The sequence below is a fragment of the Carettochelys insculpta genome, chromosome 2, assembly GCF_033958435.1.
Source record: "Carettochelys insculpta isolate YL-2023 chromosome 2, ASM3395843v1, whole genome shotgun sequence".
In the NCBI taxonomy this organism is placed as follows: domain Eukaryota; kingdom Metazoa; phylum Chordata; order Testudines; family Carettochelyidae; genus Carettochelys; species Carettochelys insculpta.
The window spans coordinates 44860539-44875117 of NC_134138.1; the positions used below are offsets into that span (position 1 = coordinate 44860539).

The 14579-nt window shown below is 40.2% G+C and overlaps 1 protein-coding gene across 2 annotated transcripts in view; it reads left to right on the plus strand.

The window, feature by feature from the left end:
• The window catches only part of STK3 (serine/threonine kinase 3), a 270216-nt gene that overhangs the window by 153125 nt on the left and 102512 nt on the right, over positions 1 to 14579 (plus strand). For both annotated transcript variants that reach the window (XM_074985670.1, XM_074985669.1), the window contains one exon: positions 10294 to 10469. In XM_074985670.1, coding sequence (XP_074841771.1) covers positions 10294 to 10469 — 176 coding nt within the window. The remainder of the gene's footprint in view (positions 1 to 10293; positions 10470 to 14579) is intronic.

Sequence of the window (14579 nt, forward strand, 5' to 3'; positions counted from 1 at the left end):
TGTCTAGAAATTTGTGTTTATGGTTTTGACATGCTCCCAGAATAATTGTGGGAAATGGTGGTTTTTGATTGTTTATCTCAGCAAAACCTGAATGGAATTTTATGGGACAAAAAGGAGACATGTCCGTAGTTCCGGCCAAGGGGAATTGATAGAGTCTGCTGGGGTCAGTGTATCATGCGAAGCCTGGGAGCAACTGCTCCTTTTACCACCAGTCCACCCCATCCCTCTTCGGCAGGCTTATCCCCTCCATTCAGCTATGGAAGAGCAGCGCCTCCATACATTAGACCAGATATTCTCAAACTTCATTGCACTGCAGCTCCCGTCTGACAACATGACCCCAGGAGTTGAGGGGATTTAAGCCTGAGCCTGCCCAAGGCTTACTGCTCCAGAGGTGAAGCGGGGAAGCGGATGATGCTGAAGTTCATGGGCTTTACTGCCAGGCAGGGGGCCTGTAATCTGAGTCTTGCTGCCCAGGGCTGAAGCCCTCTGCTTTTGGCTTTGTCTCCAGGCAATGAGCTTGGGCTTCAGCTTTGGCTCAGATGGTAGGTTTCAGGCTTTGGACTTGGGCCCCAGCAAATCTAAACCACACTTTGGAAGTTGCTACATTAGATGTTTGGCTGTGTGTAGCCTTCTATTTAGACAGGTCTAAACCATTTTGTACTTCACATCACCTGTTTGTGTAATTTGGAGATTGTGTGAAGGGGTATGCAGAGTTGTTGTAAGTTGGCTCTAAATGGGTAACATGTTGTGTATCAACGCTGCATAAGAAATAACTTTGGCAATGCCTCCTCTGCAGCTGCAAGCTCATTCTGAGAGCTTTCTCAATATTGGACATTTGAGCCGTGTCTACACGTGCACGCTACTTCGAAGTAGCGGCACTAACTTCGAAATAGTGCCCGTCACGGCTACACGTGTTGGGCGCTATTTCGATGTTAACATCGATGTTAGGCGGCTAGACATCGAAGCCGCTAACCCCATGAGGGGATGGGAATAACGCCCTACTTCGACGTTCAACGTCGAAGTAGGGACCGTGTAGTCATTGCGCATCCCGCAACATCGAAATTGTGGGGTCCTCCATGGCGGCCATCAGCTGTGGGGTTGAGAGACGCTATCTCTCCAGGCTGTGCGGGGCTCTATGGTCACCGTGTGCAGCCCTTAGCCCAGGGCTTCTGGCTGCTGCTGCTGCAGCGGGGGATTCATGCTGCATGCACAGGGTCTGCAACTCGTTGTCGGCTCTGTGGATCTTGTGCTGTTTAGTGCAAGTGTGTCTGGGAGGGGCCCTTTAAGGGAGCGGCTGGCTGTTGAGTCCGCCCTGTGACCCTGTCTGCAGCTGTGCCTGGCACGCCTATTTCGATGTGTGCTACTTTGGCGTGTAGACGTTCCCTCGCAGCGCCTATTTTGAAGTGGTGCTGCGCAACATCAATGTTGAACATCGACGTTGCCAGCCCTGGAGGACGTGTAGACGTTATTCATCGAAATAGCCTATTTCGATGTCTCCACATCGAAATAGGCTACTTCGAAGTAGGCTTCACGTGTAGACGTAGCCTAACAGGGCTGCTGCATGGCTTTCCAAACACAGATTTATGAACCGTTATGCCATTATTGCATCTTTCATGATGGATGTAAGTTTTGGTAGGGTGGTCCTGCAGTCATTGTTTAGGTAGACTCTGAGCCACGCCTTCTGGGTATACACCTCTTGTTTGTCAGCTCTGTGTAGTACAAGGCAGCATCTACTTGAAGAAGAAGGGTATGGAAAGTGTAATCGCTGTGTGGGAGGCAATCAGTAACGTGGCAAAATTTGCAGATGAGACAAAATAGCTCAAAATTGGCAAATCCACAGCAGATTGTGAAGATCTTCAAAAGGATCTCATAAAACTGGGTATGAGCAACAAAATAGCAGATGCAATTCAATGTTGATAAATGCAAAGTAATGCACACTGGAAAACATAATCCCAACTGTACGTATAAAATGTTGGGAATCTAAATTAGCTATTACCACTCAAGAAACAGATGTTGGAATCATTTTGGATAATTCTCTGAAAATATCCACTCAGTGTGCAGTGGCAGTCAAAAAAGCAAAATAGAGTGTTGGGAATTATTAAAAAAGGGATGGATAATAAGACAAATATATCCTATTGCCTCTATATAAATCCATGGTACACCCACATCTTGCATAATGTGTGCAGATGTGGTTGCTTGGTCTCAAAAAAGATGTATTGGAATTGGAAATGCTTCAGAAAAGGGCAACAAAAATTATTAGGGTTATGGAACAGCTGCCATCTGAGGAGAGATTAATAAGGCTGGGACTTTTCAGCTTGTGAAAGAGATGACTAAGGAGGGATATGAGACATAAAATCATGACAGGTATGGAGAAAATAAATGAGCAAGTTATTTACTGGTTCCCATAATAGAAGAACTAGGGGTCACCCGCACCAACTGAAATTAATAGGCAGCATATTTAAAACAAATAAAAGGAAATACTTCTTTACACAATGCATAGTCAACCCAGGGAACTCCCTGCCAGAGGATGTTGTGAAGGCCAAGACTTTACCAGGGTTCAAAAAAGAGCTAGATAAATTAATGGAGGATTGGTCCATCAATGGCTATTAGCCAGGATGGGCAAGGCTACTATCCCTAGCTTGTTTGTCAGGGCTGGGAATGGGCGACAGGGAATTAATCACTTGATGGTTACCAGTTCTGTTTATTCCCTCTGGGGAATCTGGCGTTGGCCACTGTCAAAAGACAGGGCACTGGTCAAGGTGGACCTTTGTCTGACCATTCTAAGGATGTTCTAATGCTATGTTCTTAAGAAGAAATGGTTACTTATCGTAACTATAGCTCTTTGAAATGTGCTGTAGATGTGTGTTCCAAGATCCGTTGTCTGCTTCTCCCTGGGCATCAGAATTTAGTATCTGGGCATTTGGTGTGAAGCAGCCGACAGGATTGGGACAGTACTGCCTCATATAACCTAGGAAGTGGTTATGGAGTCAGGTTGCAAACACTGCCCTTCTGCAGTTACTGTAGGCAAATTCTCTGGCTCTGGTGTGAAGTGGCTCTGGTGTGCAGAGCGCATGCACGCGTTAGTGGAATACACATCTGTGTCACATCAAGAGAATCACAGTTAAATAGGTAAGAGTTTTGGTTAATTACAGTACATTTTTGTTCATACATTCTTTCAGAAATGTTAAGGCCCTGATCCTACAAAGACACCCAAGAGATCACTGGTGATGATATTTTTGCAGAATCAATGTATAAAGACCTTTTAGTATAGGCCTGATTATCCAATTCTTTCATTTCCCAGCTAGTGTAAAATTGTTTTATTCAGTATACTGTTGAAAGGTATTTCAATCTAGAGTTAGTATATTTCTAATGATGACACTGTTATTTCTTTTCCTGGGGAGACCGTGCAGTGTGTTTAGTGGACTTGCCGTTTTCTGCTGTTCAGCCTACGTTTTCCTTTGCTACATTTTGACCTACTATTCCTTTTGATGCTCACTATGACCATCCTAAAAAACTCCTCCCTTTCTGGTGTTTATACCCTTTCAGTGCATTAGGATATTAAACATATATTGTATATCTGAAACAGTATAGCACTGCATTGAAAATAATTTTTTCCATGTACATGTTTTGGCATTTGCAGTGCAGAGAGGTTAAAACTAGAAGATTTCTATTCATTTGGCCAATAGCAACAAAATAATGTATTTTGCTGTTGATATTATTCTACTTGTTATATTTTTAAGATTGTGATGTGATACATACTAGTCACTCTTAATCCTTTATACTGTATATGCTTTTTATTAATCTAGGCTTTACCTATACATTTTTTAAAAAAAGAAATCCATTGTTCTTACAAATTTAATCATCACAAAATAACTTCTATAAGGAATACATCATCACTGAGATATTTTTCCTTAATGAAGACATCAGGTGGGTTTGATCAAAACATGCATTACTGTGGAACATACTGCTATTTAAATTGAAATGTTTGCACAGAATTGATTCATGACCTGCAAAGTCCTTGCTCTATATGTTTTGGAGTAGAATGACAGAGCTGCCATTGAGTTAAGTTGTGTCTCTTCATTGTATTAGATGTCACCATTTATATTTTTCAAGATAAACTTTATATGGCATCCTGATGAGCTTTCTTGGGTGTGCGGAAATCCTTTCATAGAAATAAAGCTACTAGAAACGCTTGGTGGTGGAGGGGAGCAAAAGGGGCAGTTGTCACGAGGGCTGGTGATTCAAAGGGGAAACTGGTGTGGCTGTTGGCTCCCCTGCTACTAGACAACCATTTGGGGACATCTGATTTCATTTTATCTTTACCACCAGTACTGCCAAGACAGAATACGTATATTAAGCGTACAAGATGGTTGCCACATTCCCCCGTTTACATCAACTTCTCTCATTCCTTGGATTTCAGCTATTTAAATCTGAAATTTCATGGTATTGTAATTGCAGGGATCATGATCAAAAAGGAATTATGGTGTGGTCGCACAGTTACTGTAGATGGGGTTGCAGTATAGCTGCCTTTATTACTGTGCTGTTGCTGGCAGCAGTGCTGTCTTCAGAGCTCAACAGCTGGAGAGCAGTGGCTTGTCCACCTCCAGTAGCAGGACAGAAGTAAGGATGGCATGATAGGTTATTGCCACCCTTACTTCTGCACTGCTGCTTGCAGAGCTGGCCTCTCAGTCAGCAGCTGCCACTCTCTGGCTTCCTGGCTCTCAAGGTAACAGCACATCAGTAAAGGTGGCACGGTATGGTGTTCTCAGTCTTGCTTCTGTGTTGCTTCTGGCAGGGCGCTGCCTTCAGATATGGGCATCTGGTCAATAGCCATTGTTCTCTGGCTGCCCAGCTGCAAAGGCAGCATAGATGTAAAGGTGGCAATAGTACCATCCCCTAAAATAAACTTGTGACCCCCCCTTGCCAACTCCCTTTTTGGTCAGGACTCCCCCAGTCTGAATAATGTTTGTCTCCCCATGAAATCTGTATAGTTTAGGATAAAAGCACACAAAAGACCAGATTTCAATCCGTGATGCAATTTTCATGGTTGTGTATTTGGTAGGGCCCTAGTCATGAGAGAAAATCAGCAAGATTTAGATATAGACTGGCACTGAGTACCTAGAAAGAGGTCTGAATTGAAGATGATGCCCAGATTATCAGCCAGAATGACAAGGATAATAGAGGCTTTGTCCCCAGTGATTGGGAAGGGAGGTAAATATGAGGCATTGGGAGGGAAGAGGTGGAAGATTAAGAGCTCTGTTTTAGCCATAATGAGCTTGAGCTGACGGCTAAACATCAGCTAGTAGGTGTGAGAGAGACAGGCTAAGGGTACGTCTATGCTTATGGGAAGATCGACACACTGGCTGTTGATCGTCTGGGGCTTGATTTAGTGTGGCTTGTGGAGATGCTCTAAATCGAACTGTTGTGGCACTGCCATCAACCCCAGTACTCCTAGCAGCCATGAGGAGTAAGGGAAGTTGATGGTAAACTTTTCTCCCATCGACCACCTGCTGTATGGATAGCAGCAAAAATTGATTTTAGATAAGACAACTCCAGCTCGCAATTCTCATATGGATTTGCATCTTTAAACCCTATTTTACCACCTAGTGTAGACCTGGCCTGAGGTTTGAGTTTGAACAGGCGACAAGTCTAGAATAGATCTGTGAGTTATTAACACAGATGCAATAGCTGAATTTGTGTTTCTGCATGCAGTTAGCTCAGGGTAAGACAGGGGAGAAGAGATGTGGGAACAAAGACAGAGCAGGAGAGGACAGTCATGGAATCCAAGAAAGGTCACGATTTGAAGAGAAGTATGGTTGATGGTATCAAAGGCAGCTGACAGTAGAAGGACAAGATAATGAGTGGAGAGAAGTATTGCAGCATCCACAACCCACTGCAGGAATTTACTTCCTTCTCACGTGCACAGTGGAAACACAGCATTTTGAGGCTGAGCATCACAAGTAGATCCTAAAGAAGTATTTTATGTTAAGCATTGTAAGATGTGAGTATGCGGTTCTAATAGAGATGGGTGAATTCATACAGGAGAGAAAATATTGCTGAAAAGAAAAAGAAGTAATTTTCGGAAGCAAAATTACATAAATTCATTGTGCTTAAGGTATATAGAGCACACTAAATGGATTTAAAAGGGGCTAACTGAAAGAAAATGAATAAAACATACATATAGAAAATGTGATTGAGTACATCACTTAAATCAAGGTATCTTGTTTGCTCATGTAAACCATGGTTAAAATTACGTTCTGTATCCAGATAACTGGAATCATTAACTGGTTATCTGCTTGCAGCACTATTTCAAGAAGAAATACTGAAACAGGAAAGAAGAAAAACAATGAGGAGTCCTATGGCACCTTAAAAGCTAAGTCTATGGCTACATTGTGCCCTAAATGTGAAATAATTGTGTATCCTATTTCAAGTTTATTTCAAAATAGGCTATTTCACCATTTGGCGCTGTCTACACAGTGCCAAATGTCAAAATACTGCACTATTTCGAGGCATCTCTTACTCCTTCTGCAACGAGGTGTAGGGATGCCGAAAGAAATGTGGAGTAGCTATTTCACGATATCTCAGTAGCTATCTAGAGGTATCCTGAAAGAGCTCTTCAGTGTAGGCATAGTCTAACTGATTTATTTGGGCATAAGCTTTCATGAGCAAAACCAACATCTGACAAACTTGGCTTTTGCCCACAAAAGCTTATGCCCAAATAAATCTGTTAGTCTTTAAGTTGCCATAGGACTTGATGTTTTTGCAGCTACAGACTAACACTAATGTCAAACTAAGTAGAATGGGAATGTAGCTTCCCAAAGTTTCATAGCTTTGGTTAAAACTCACTGTGGTTTGCTCCCTTCTATTGTTTAGAAAGAAGGGGAGCATATGAGTATTCGAGAATTATGCGTCCTTTAGCAAGGAAACGGAGGACCAGTATACTAACTCACACTGAAAAGAATTCATCTGAAAGATTTTAAGTGGCAGTATAAAAGTGATGTGGATAAGCATAATGAAATAATGTAGCCTAAGTGTATAGTTTACATAAAATAAATGAAAACTTACATGCTTGATAAAGTATTATGGGCTGTTCACGTCCTTGAAAGAATCCAAATGTCACAAGACAATATTATACTTAAACTCAGTATTCAGTACAAGTTTCTCAGATTTTTTGTATCAAGGTAATGGAGAGGCTAATACAGGACTCAATTAATAGAAACTTAATGGAGGGTAGTGTGATTAATGCAAATATATCCTGTCCAACTACCTTGATGTCTTTTTTTGATAAGATAACCTTTAAATGATATAAAATTAATATAGTACACATTAAATGGATTAAACAGTGGCTAACTGAAAGAAAATAAATAAAACATACATATAGAAACACAATTAAATACATTACCTAAATCAAGGTTTCCTGTTAGCCAATATAAACCATGATTAAAATTGATTATTTAAATCAGTTCAGTTTAAATCAATCTCCCCTATCCTGCTTTGCTTCCTCCAAACCCATAAAGAAGAATATTGTTAGTAAAAGTTGCTTTTTATATTTCTGTGGGGTTCTTTAGGTAAAATTGATGACATCCTCTAAATATAGCACACTTTTGTGCCTGGTCTTTTTACAATAATTGAGAGCCTTCTCCCATCCCCATCTCCCCCCCACCCCAAAAAAAAAAAAAAAAGTCCTTTTAAATTTTTGCAATAAAATGCAACCTTGTAGGTTGTGGTTGTTTTACAATTCTTAAATTTACTACAGTATATCAAGTCCAACTTTGCAATTGATGAAATTTTTTCCCAACAGATCAGAAAACCCACACACTCATACATTATTTATATGCCTAAAAAGACATTTGCAACATTCTTTGTCCTCCACCCTTGCAGTACTTTATCTCGCTTTAAAACACGATGGTTCTATTTAATTTATGGTTTTTTTCCCCTGTAGTTTGCCTTTAATGCTTACGATAAAATGTTCTGTTCTGTCTGGAATTCTTGTTGTTAATTGAAACTGCGTTACTTGTGCATATCGTAGAATTATGTAATTGTACAATTGGAAGGGCCTCTTAGAGGCTTTCTCATCCAGTCCCCTGCACTCAAGGCAGAACCAAGTATTATCTACCATGCACGACAGTTGTTTGTCTAACTTCCTCTTATAAATCTCCACTAACAGTACTTCCACAACCTCCATAGGCAATTTGTTAATAGCCTAAAAGTTGGGAAGTTTTTCCTGATGTCCAGCTTACACCACCCAATTTAAACCCACTACTTCTTGGCCTTTCTTCAAAAGTTAACATATTCAGTTTTTCTCCTTCTCCTTCTAACAACCTTTTATGTACTTGAAAACTGTTATCATGTCTTTTCTTCCCACTTTTCTCTTCTCCACACTAAACATACCCATTTTTTTCGGTCTTCTCTCATGCCTTTTCATCCTGTAATAATTTTTTTCTCTTTTTTGGACTTTCTCCAATTTGTCTGTGCCTGAAATGTGAAATCCAGTTGAGGCTAATCAGTGCAGAGTAGAGTGGAAGAGTGCTCATGCGACAATCCAGAATGATGTTTGCTTTTTTTGGTATAATGTTAGTCCATGTTTAGGCTGTGATCCATTATGGCCCCCTTTTTGCAGTATTGCTTCCTAGGCAGTCATTGCCCTGTTTGTATGTGTGCAACTGATTTGTGAAGTACTTTGCATTTGTCTTTATTGAATTTCATCCTTTTTACTTCAGACCATTTGTCCATTTTGTTCAGATAATTTTTAATTTTAATCCTATCCTCCAATGCCTCCAAGCTTATTGCCTTCAACGAACTTTATAAGTGTATTCTCTATGCAATTATCTAAATCATTGTTGAACACAGTAAACAGAGCTGTACCCAGAGCTGATCTCTGTGGGACCCCATTAGATATGCCCCTCCAGCTTGAATGTTAACCACTGATATCTACTATCTGGGAATGGGTATTCAACCAGTTATACACCCATATTGAACTAGCTCAGGGGTGGCCAACATGTGGCCTGCAGGCCAGAATCTGGCCAATGGATTCTTTTCATCTAGCCCATGAAGCTAGCAGTGGTATCATTTTGAAAGCTGGCTGTGGGGCGCAAGTTCAGCAACCTGCGGCTCTGGAACTGCGTATGTTTCTTTGAAGAGTCATTTGTGGCTTCAGATGCTGCCACTGATGACTCCTCCTCCAGCTCACTGCCAAGCTGTGCTGAAATAATGGAACTCAGTTTAATTGGTTTAACGCTGAGCAGAAGAGATCCAGCTGTTAAACCAATTAAACTGAGTTCCATTATTTCAGTGCATCAGGGCAGGGATCCACCCATGCTGCAGGTGGGGGAAGGGAGTAGGAGAGATGAGGAGGAGGCAGTGGCAGCTGTGGTGGAGGAGCATTGGGGAGCTGGGGGGCAGGCAGCAGCGGCAGCATATCGAGCGCGTGTCTCAGGTAGGTTAATCCTGGGGTTGGGGCTGAGGGGATTGAGTGGGGGGACAGGTTTGGATCTATTTTGTGCTCAGCCCCCAGAGTATGTAAGAAATTGCCATGTGGCCCCCAAAGCAAAAAGGTTGGCCACCCCTGGGCTAGCTCCATCTAGATTGTATTTTCTTATTTTGTTTTTAAGGTGGTCATATGAGACAATATGAGAAACCTTATTAAAGTCAAAGTTATACCACATCTGCCACTGGCTCCCATCCACAAGGCTTGTTACTTGTTAAAGAAAACTATTAGGCTGGTTTAACACAATTTGTTTATGAAAAATCCATGCTGCCTGTTGTTATTCTGTAGGTGTTTGCAAATTGCTTAATTACTGTCATTATGTTTTGTATTGTACTGACAGAATTTAAATATTTCTAATATTAATGTATAATTTGAGTACAGCATTTTATGGTTCATAGTATTCTTTTATTCTAGATGTAGCCTCTAGGTAGATTGTTACACAGACACAATGCAGCATTTTCTTCTCTTTAATAGATTAACTGTCCTGTTCAACGAGTGTATTCTGTTGATGTCCCCCAAATGATATGCAAAGTACTCTCAACTGCCAATAAAGTCAATGTCTTTACACTTGTCTGTGTACCCGTTTTCTTAATTCAGCTTAAAATCACATTGTTAGTTAAATTGGTACCGCTCTGTAGTATTTTATTTAGTATATATTGATATTTGAGTTTGGATAATAATAAAAAGACATTACATAGACTGCAAAGTTACTCCAATAAATTAAATTAATGAACATACCTGATTTTATAGGACACTAAATCTTTCATCTTCAGACGCTTCTAACTTTTCATTTTCTTTCAACTAAGGAAATGCTACTTCACCACAAATACAAAGACCTTCTTTCATGGACTACTTTGATAAACAAGATTCCAAGAATAAAAGCCATGAAAACTGTAATCAGAACATGCATGAACCCTACCACATATCTAAAAATGTTTTTCCTGATAACTGGAAAGTCCCTCAAGATGGAGATTTTGATTTCGTAAGTACATTTACAGTGTTGCTTTTCTAATGTTTATTTGCTTGCATGCTGTTTATTTTATGTATGCTAAAATTAATTAACCCTTTCTGTAGCTTTCTAGTAGTGCAAATGCAGTAGGTCATCTTTCAAGGGTACCTTCCAAGAATTCAGTAGTAAAGTCTATCTACTATTCTAACACATTTGTCCAGTACAGAACATGACATCTAAAAGAAAGTGGTAGGTTGGAGTGAAAACTTTCAAATAAATTCCTTTCAGTAAATATATGCTTGGTGCTTTTCAGTTTTGTGTTGTAGTTTATCTTTATTAAACTGCTTGCATGAACTAGTTTATTAAAGCCTTCAAATATGAGTTTACTGTAAGTGCATGGGGTTGGTTTTTTTTTTTTTTTGCTTTCGTATATCAACTGAAACAAGTAGGAAATAACTAATGAGAATTTTAAAATAGGCACAGCAATTTATATATCTCCTAGGCTATGTCTACACTAGCCAAAAACTTCGAAATGGCCGTGCAAATGGCCATTTCAAAGTTTACTAATGAAGCACTGAAATACATATTCAGCACCTCATTAGAATGCGGTCAGCCGTGGCACTTTGAAATTGACGCAGCTCGCCGCCGCGCGGCTCGTCCAGATGGGGCACCTTTTCAAAAGGACCCTGCCTACTTTGAAATCCCTTTATTCCCATCTGCTCATAGGAATAAGGGGACTTTTGAAGTAGGCGGGGTCCTTTTGAAAAGGTGCGCCATCTGGACGAGCTGGGTGGTGGCGAGCCGCATCAATTTCGAAGTGCTGCAGCTGCCCGCATGCTAATGAGGCACTGAACAAGTATTTCATTGCTTCATTAGTAAACTTCGAAATGGCCCTTTGCGTGGCCATTTCGAAGTTGTTGGCTAGCTTAGACACAGCCCTAAAGAGATTGAATAAAGATCGCTGAACGTATCTTTTGAGCCTGTTGATACAACTGTATTAAAATTCTTGTGATACCTGGAAGAAATTCTTGCATCTTTAGAAATAATACACTAATCTGCATGGTCTCTGTTACACTAGTTTGAATGACTCTTTTTTCAAAATTTGGGCAAGAGGGTTAGACAGTAATGCTAATGCAAAAAAATCTGGTTCCTGAGTAGCCAGTAAGCTTATATGGTTTTAAAATGTTCTTTTGTCAAAATGAAATAAACTGGTAAGACTGATTCAGAAATGTGATGTACAGCTGTAACCATTTTTTTCATTCTTTTGTATTTTCTAATCTTTTAAACAAAGAAATTTAACATACCTCTTTTAGCTTTGAAATGTTCTTTCTTCACTACACTGCAGTAACTAAATTTGATCACAATAGCTTCAGAAAGGAAAAAATACACCGCATTTAATTTAGGTGACAGCTGTAAGTGTGTGATTTTTTTTTTCCTCAGTTTTCCTCAGTTTTCACTTATTGTCCTTCTAAATAAAGCTGACTTAAATTTAAACTGCTGCGGTGTGACAAATGAAACAGAAGAGTTGTAATACGCTATTGCTGTGGGAGAATACATTTTTCTGTCAAATACACTATTTTTCTAGACTACAAAGATACAATAGCCAGCATCTTCAAAATCAACCAATGAAATAATTACAGGTCAAACTCTTTAGTCTGGCACTCTGGGGACCTGATCATTGCCAAATGAGAGAATTTGCCAGACAGCAGGAGGTCAATATTATGTAGCTGCATTATCAGCACCTCCACTGTTTATTGGGCTGTTAGAAGACATTCAGAGGTAAATTAGAGTAAGATTAGAGAACTGAGAGTCAGGACTGGTAGCTTTAAACAAAGTTTACGGGACCACAGGAAACTTGGCCACATCCATGATAAGTAATCATCTGGCTAACTAAAATCATGCTGGATTATGGATTTTGCCAGATGAGAGAGCGCCAGACTAGAGAGATTCAGCCTGTAACACATTATTTATTGGAAAATAAAGATCTCTAGATGTGATTTATTGTGGTAGTAAAAACGTTTCTTCTGAATTATTGTAAAAACTTCTTAACTTTTATAGAGTGGCTGAGAATTACAAACAAAATGAACAGATTTCTAATTTCTAAGGTTCTGATCCTGTAAACATTTATCCACAAGGAAATTTACACATACAAATAGTTCCACTGAACTCAGTGAGACTATTGACATGTCAAGTTGCTTGGTATGGGTATTTGCAAGATCAAGGCCTAAATAATGCATAATCTTTAGCGAGCAGTTATATACTGACTTACTATTATTGAAACTTTAGCTTTTTAAAAATTCAGCTGAAATTATTTTTAAAATAAATACATATACAAAATTATTTGAGATCTAAGATGATTAATAGACTGAATCCGTTCTCACCAGAATTACAAACAACATGTTAAAAGTTATCAGAAGTGGTGGTGCTGTTTTTCAAAACTACTAAAATTTGAATATGTTTTTACACAATTTTAATTTGAGACAAGTTGGGTCTAATATATTTTACTGGAACAACTACAGTAGGTGAAAGAGAGAGGTCTTTTGAGTTCCACAGAGCCCTCCAGGTTTTACTTCACCCATTTTCTCTCTCTTGTTCTAGAACCAACAGGACTACAACAATATTAATTTGAAGTAATTGTTGCAAAAAACATTACTGAAGCTAAGATGTTTAAAAAGAATTAGACATTTATATGGATAAATGTAATAAAAGTATGTTATTTCATTTAGGATTATGACTCGAGACAAAAGCCAACCACTTGATAGGCACATGCCTTCCATAGGCAGGTTGCTCTGTAACTGTTCAGTATGGTTTGTTTTTCTAAGGCATGGAGTAGTGGCTCCTGTCACAGACAAGATACTGGATTACATGGACCATTGGTATGAACCAGTGGGGCAATTGTTACGTATTTATTTTCAGGATACTTCTGTTTGTCTTTAAGTAGCCAAAAATATAGTGTGTTTTTTTTTTAAATAAAATTCTTTTGTAAAAGTTATTGGCACTTCTGCTGAAAGGTCTGCAAGAGACTTTTCAAAAGAATATATCACTGGGAAACATGTATAATGAATTTCCTAGTTTTATGAAATGGACATTAATGTTTTAGATTGCTGACATACAGTCCTTTAAATCATTTACAGACATGATAAATAATGGAGAACGGTTAGTACTAAAGAACTCTGTTCTGTCTCAAGTGGAATTTATACTTAATAGGACCAAGATAGTGATTCTAAAAGTGAATACAGGCAATAACGACTGCAGTGTTTGTTTAGGGATTGAAAGTTGACACGTTAATTCTTCTAAGGATGCTCTTCAAACTCCACTGTAATGCTAACATATTGTAATAGTGCCTGTGAGACCATGTGGAAGAGCTAATATAGCTGCCCTCAAGGGCTGCATCTACACGTGCACGCTACTTCGAAGTAGCGGCGCCAACTTCGAAATAGCGCCCGTCACGGCTACACGTGTTGGGCGCTATTTCGAAGTTGAAATCGATGTTAGGTGGCGAGACGTCGAAGTTGCTAACCCCATGAGGGGATGGGAATAGCGCCCTACTTCGAAGTTGAACATTGAAGTAGGGCACGTGTAGACAATCTGCGTCCCGCAACATCAAAATAGCGGGGTCCGCCATGGCGGCCATCAGCTGAGGGGTTGAGAGACGCTCTCTCTCCAGCCTCTGCGGGGCTCTATGGTCATCGTGTGCAGCAGCCCTTAGCCCAGGGCTTCTGGCTGCTGCTGCAGCAGCTGGGGATCCATGCTGCATGCACAGGGTGTGCAACCAGTTGTTGGCTCTGTGGATCTTGTGTTGTTTAGTGCAAGTGTGTCTGGGAGGGGCCCTTTAAGGGAGCGGCTGGCTGTTGAGTCTGCCCTGTGACCCTGTCTGCAGCTGTTCCTGGCACCCTTATTTCGATGTGTGCTACTTTGGCGTGTAGACGTTCCCTCGCAGTGCCTATTTCGATGTGGTGCTGCTCAACGTCGAAGTTGAACGTCGACGTTGCCAGCCCTGGAGGACGTGTAGACGTTATTCATTGAAATAGACTATTTCGATGTAGCGTGCATGTGTAGACGTAGCCAAGCAGGCTCAAACCTGATACCTCTGGAGCTTAGTGTAGGCACCTCTACAGCTTGAGCTAAAGGCCAACTGCCTCT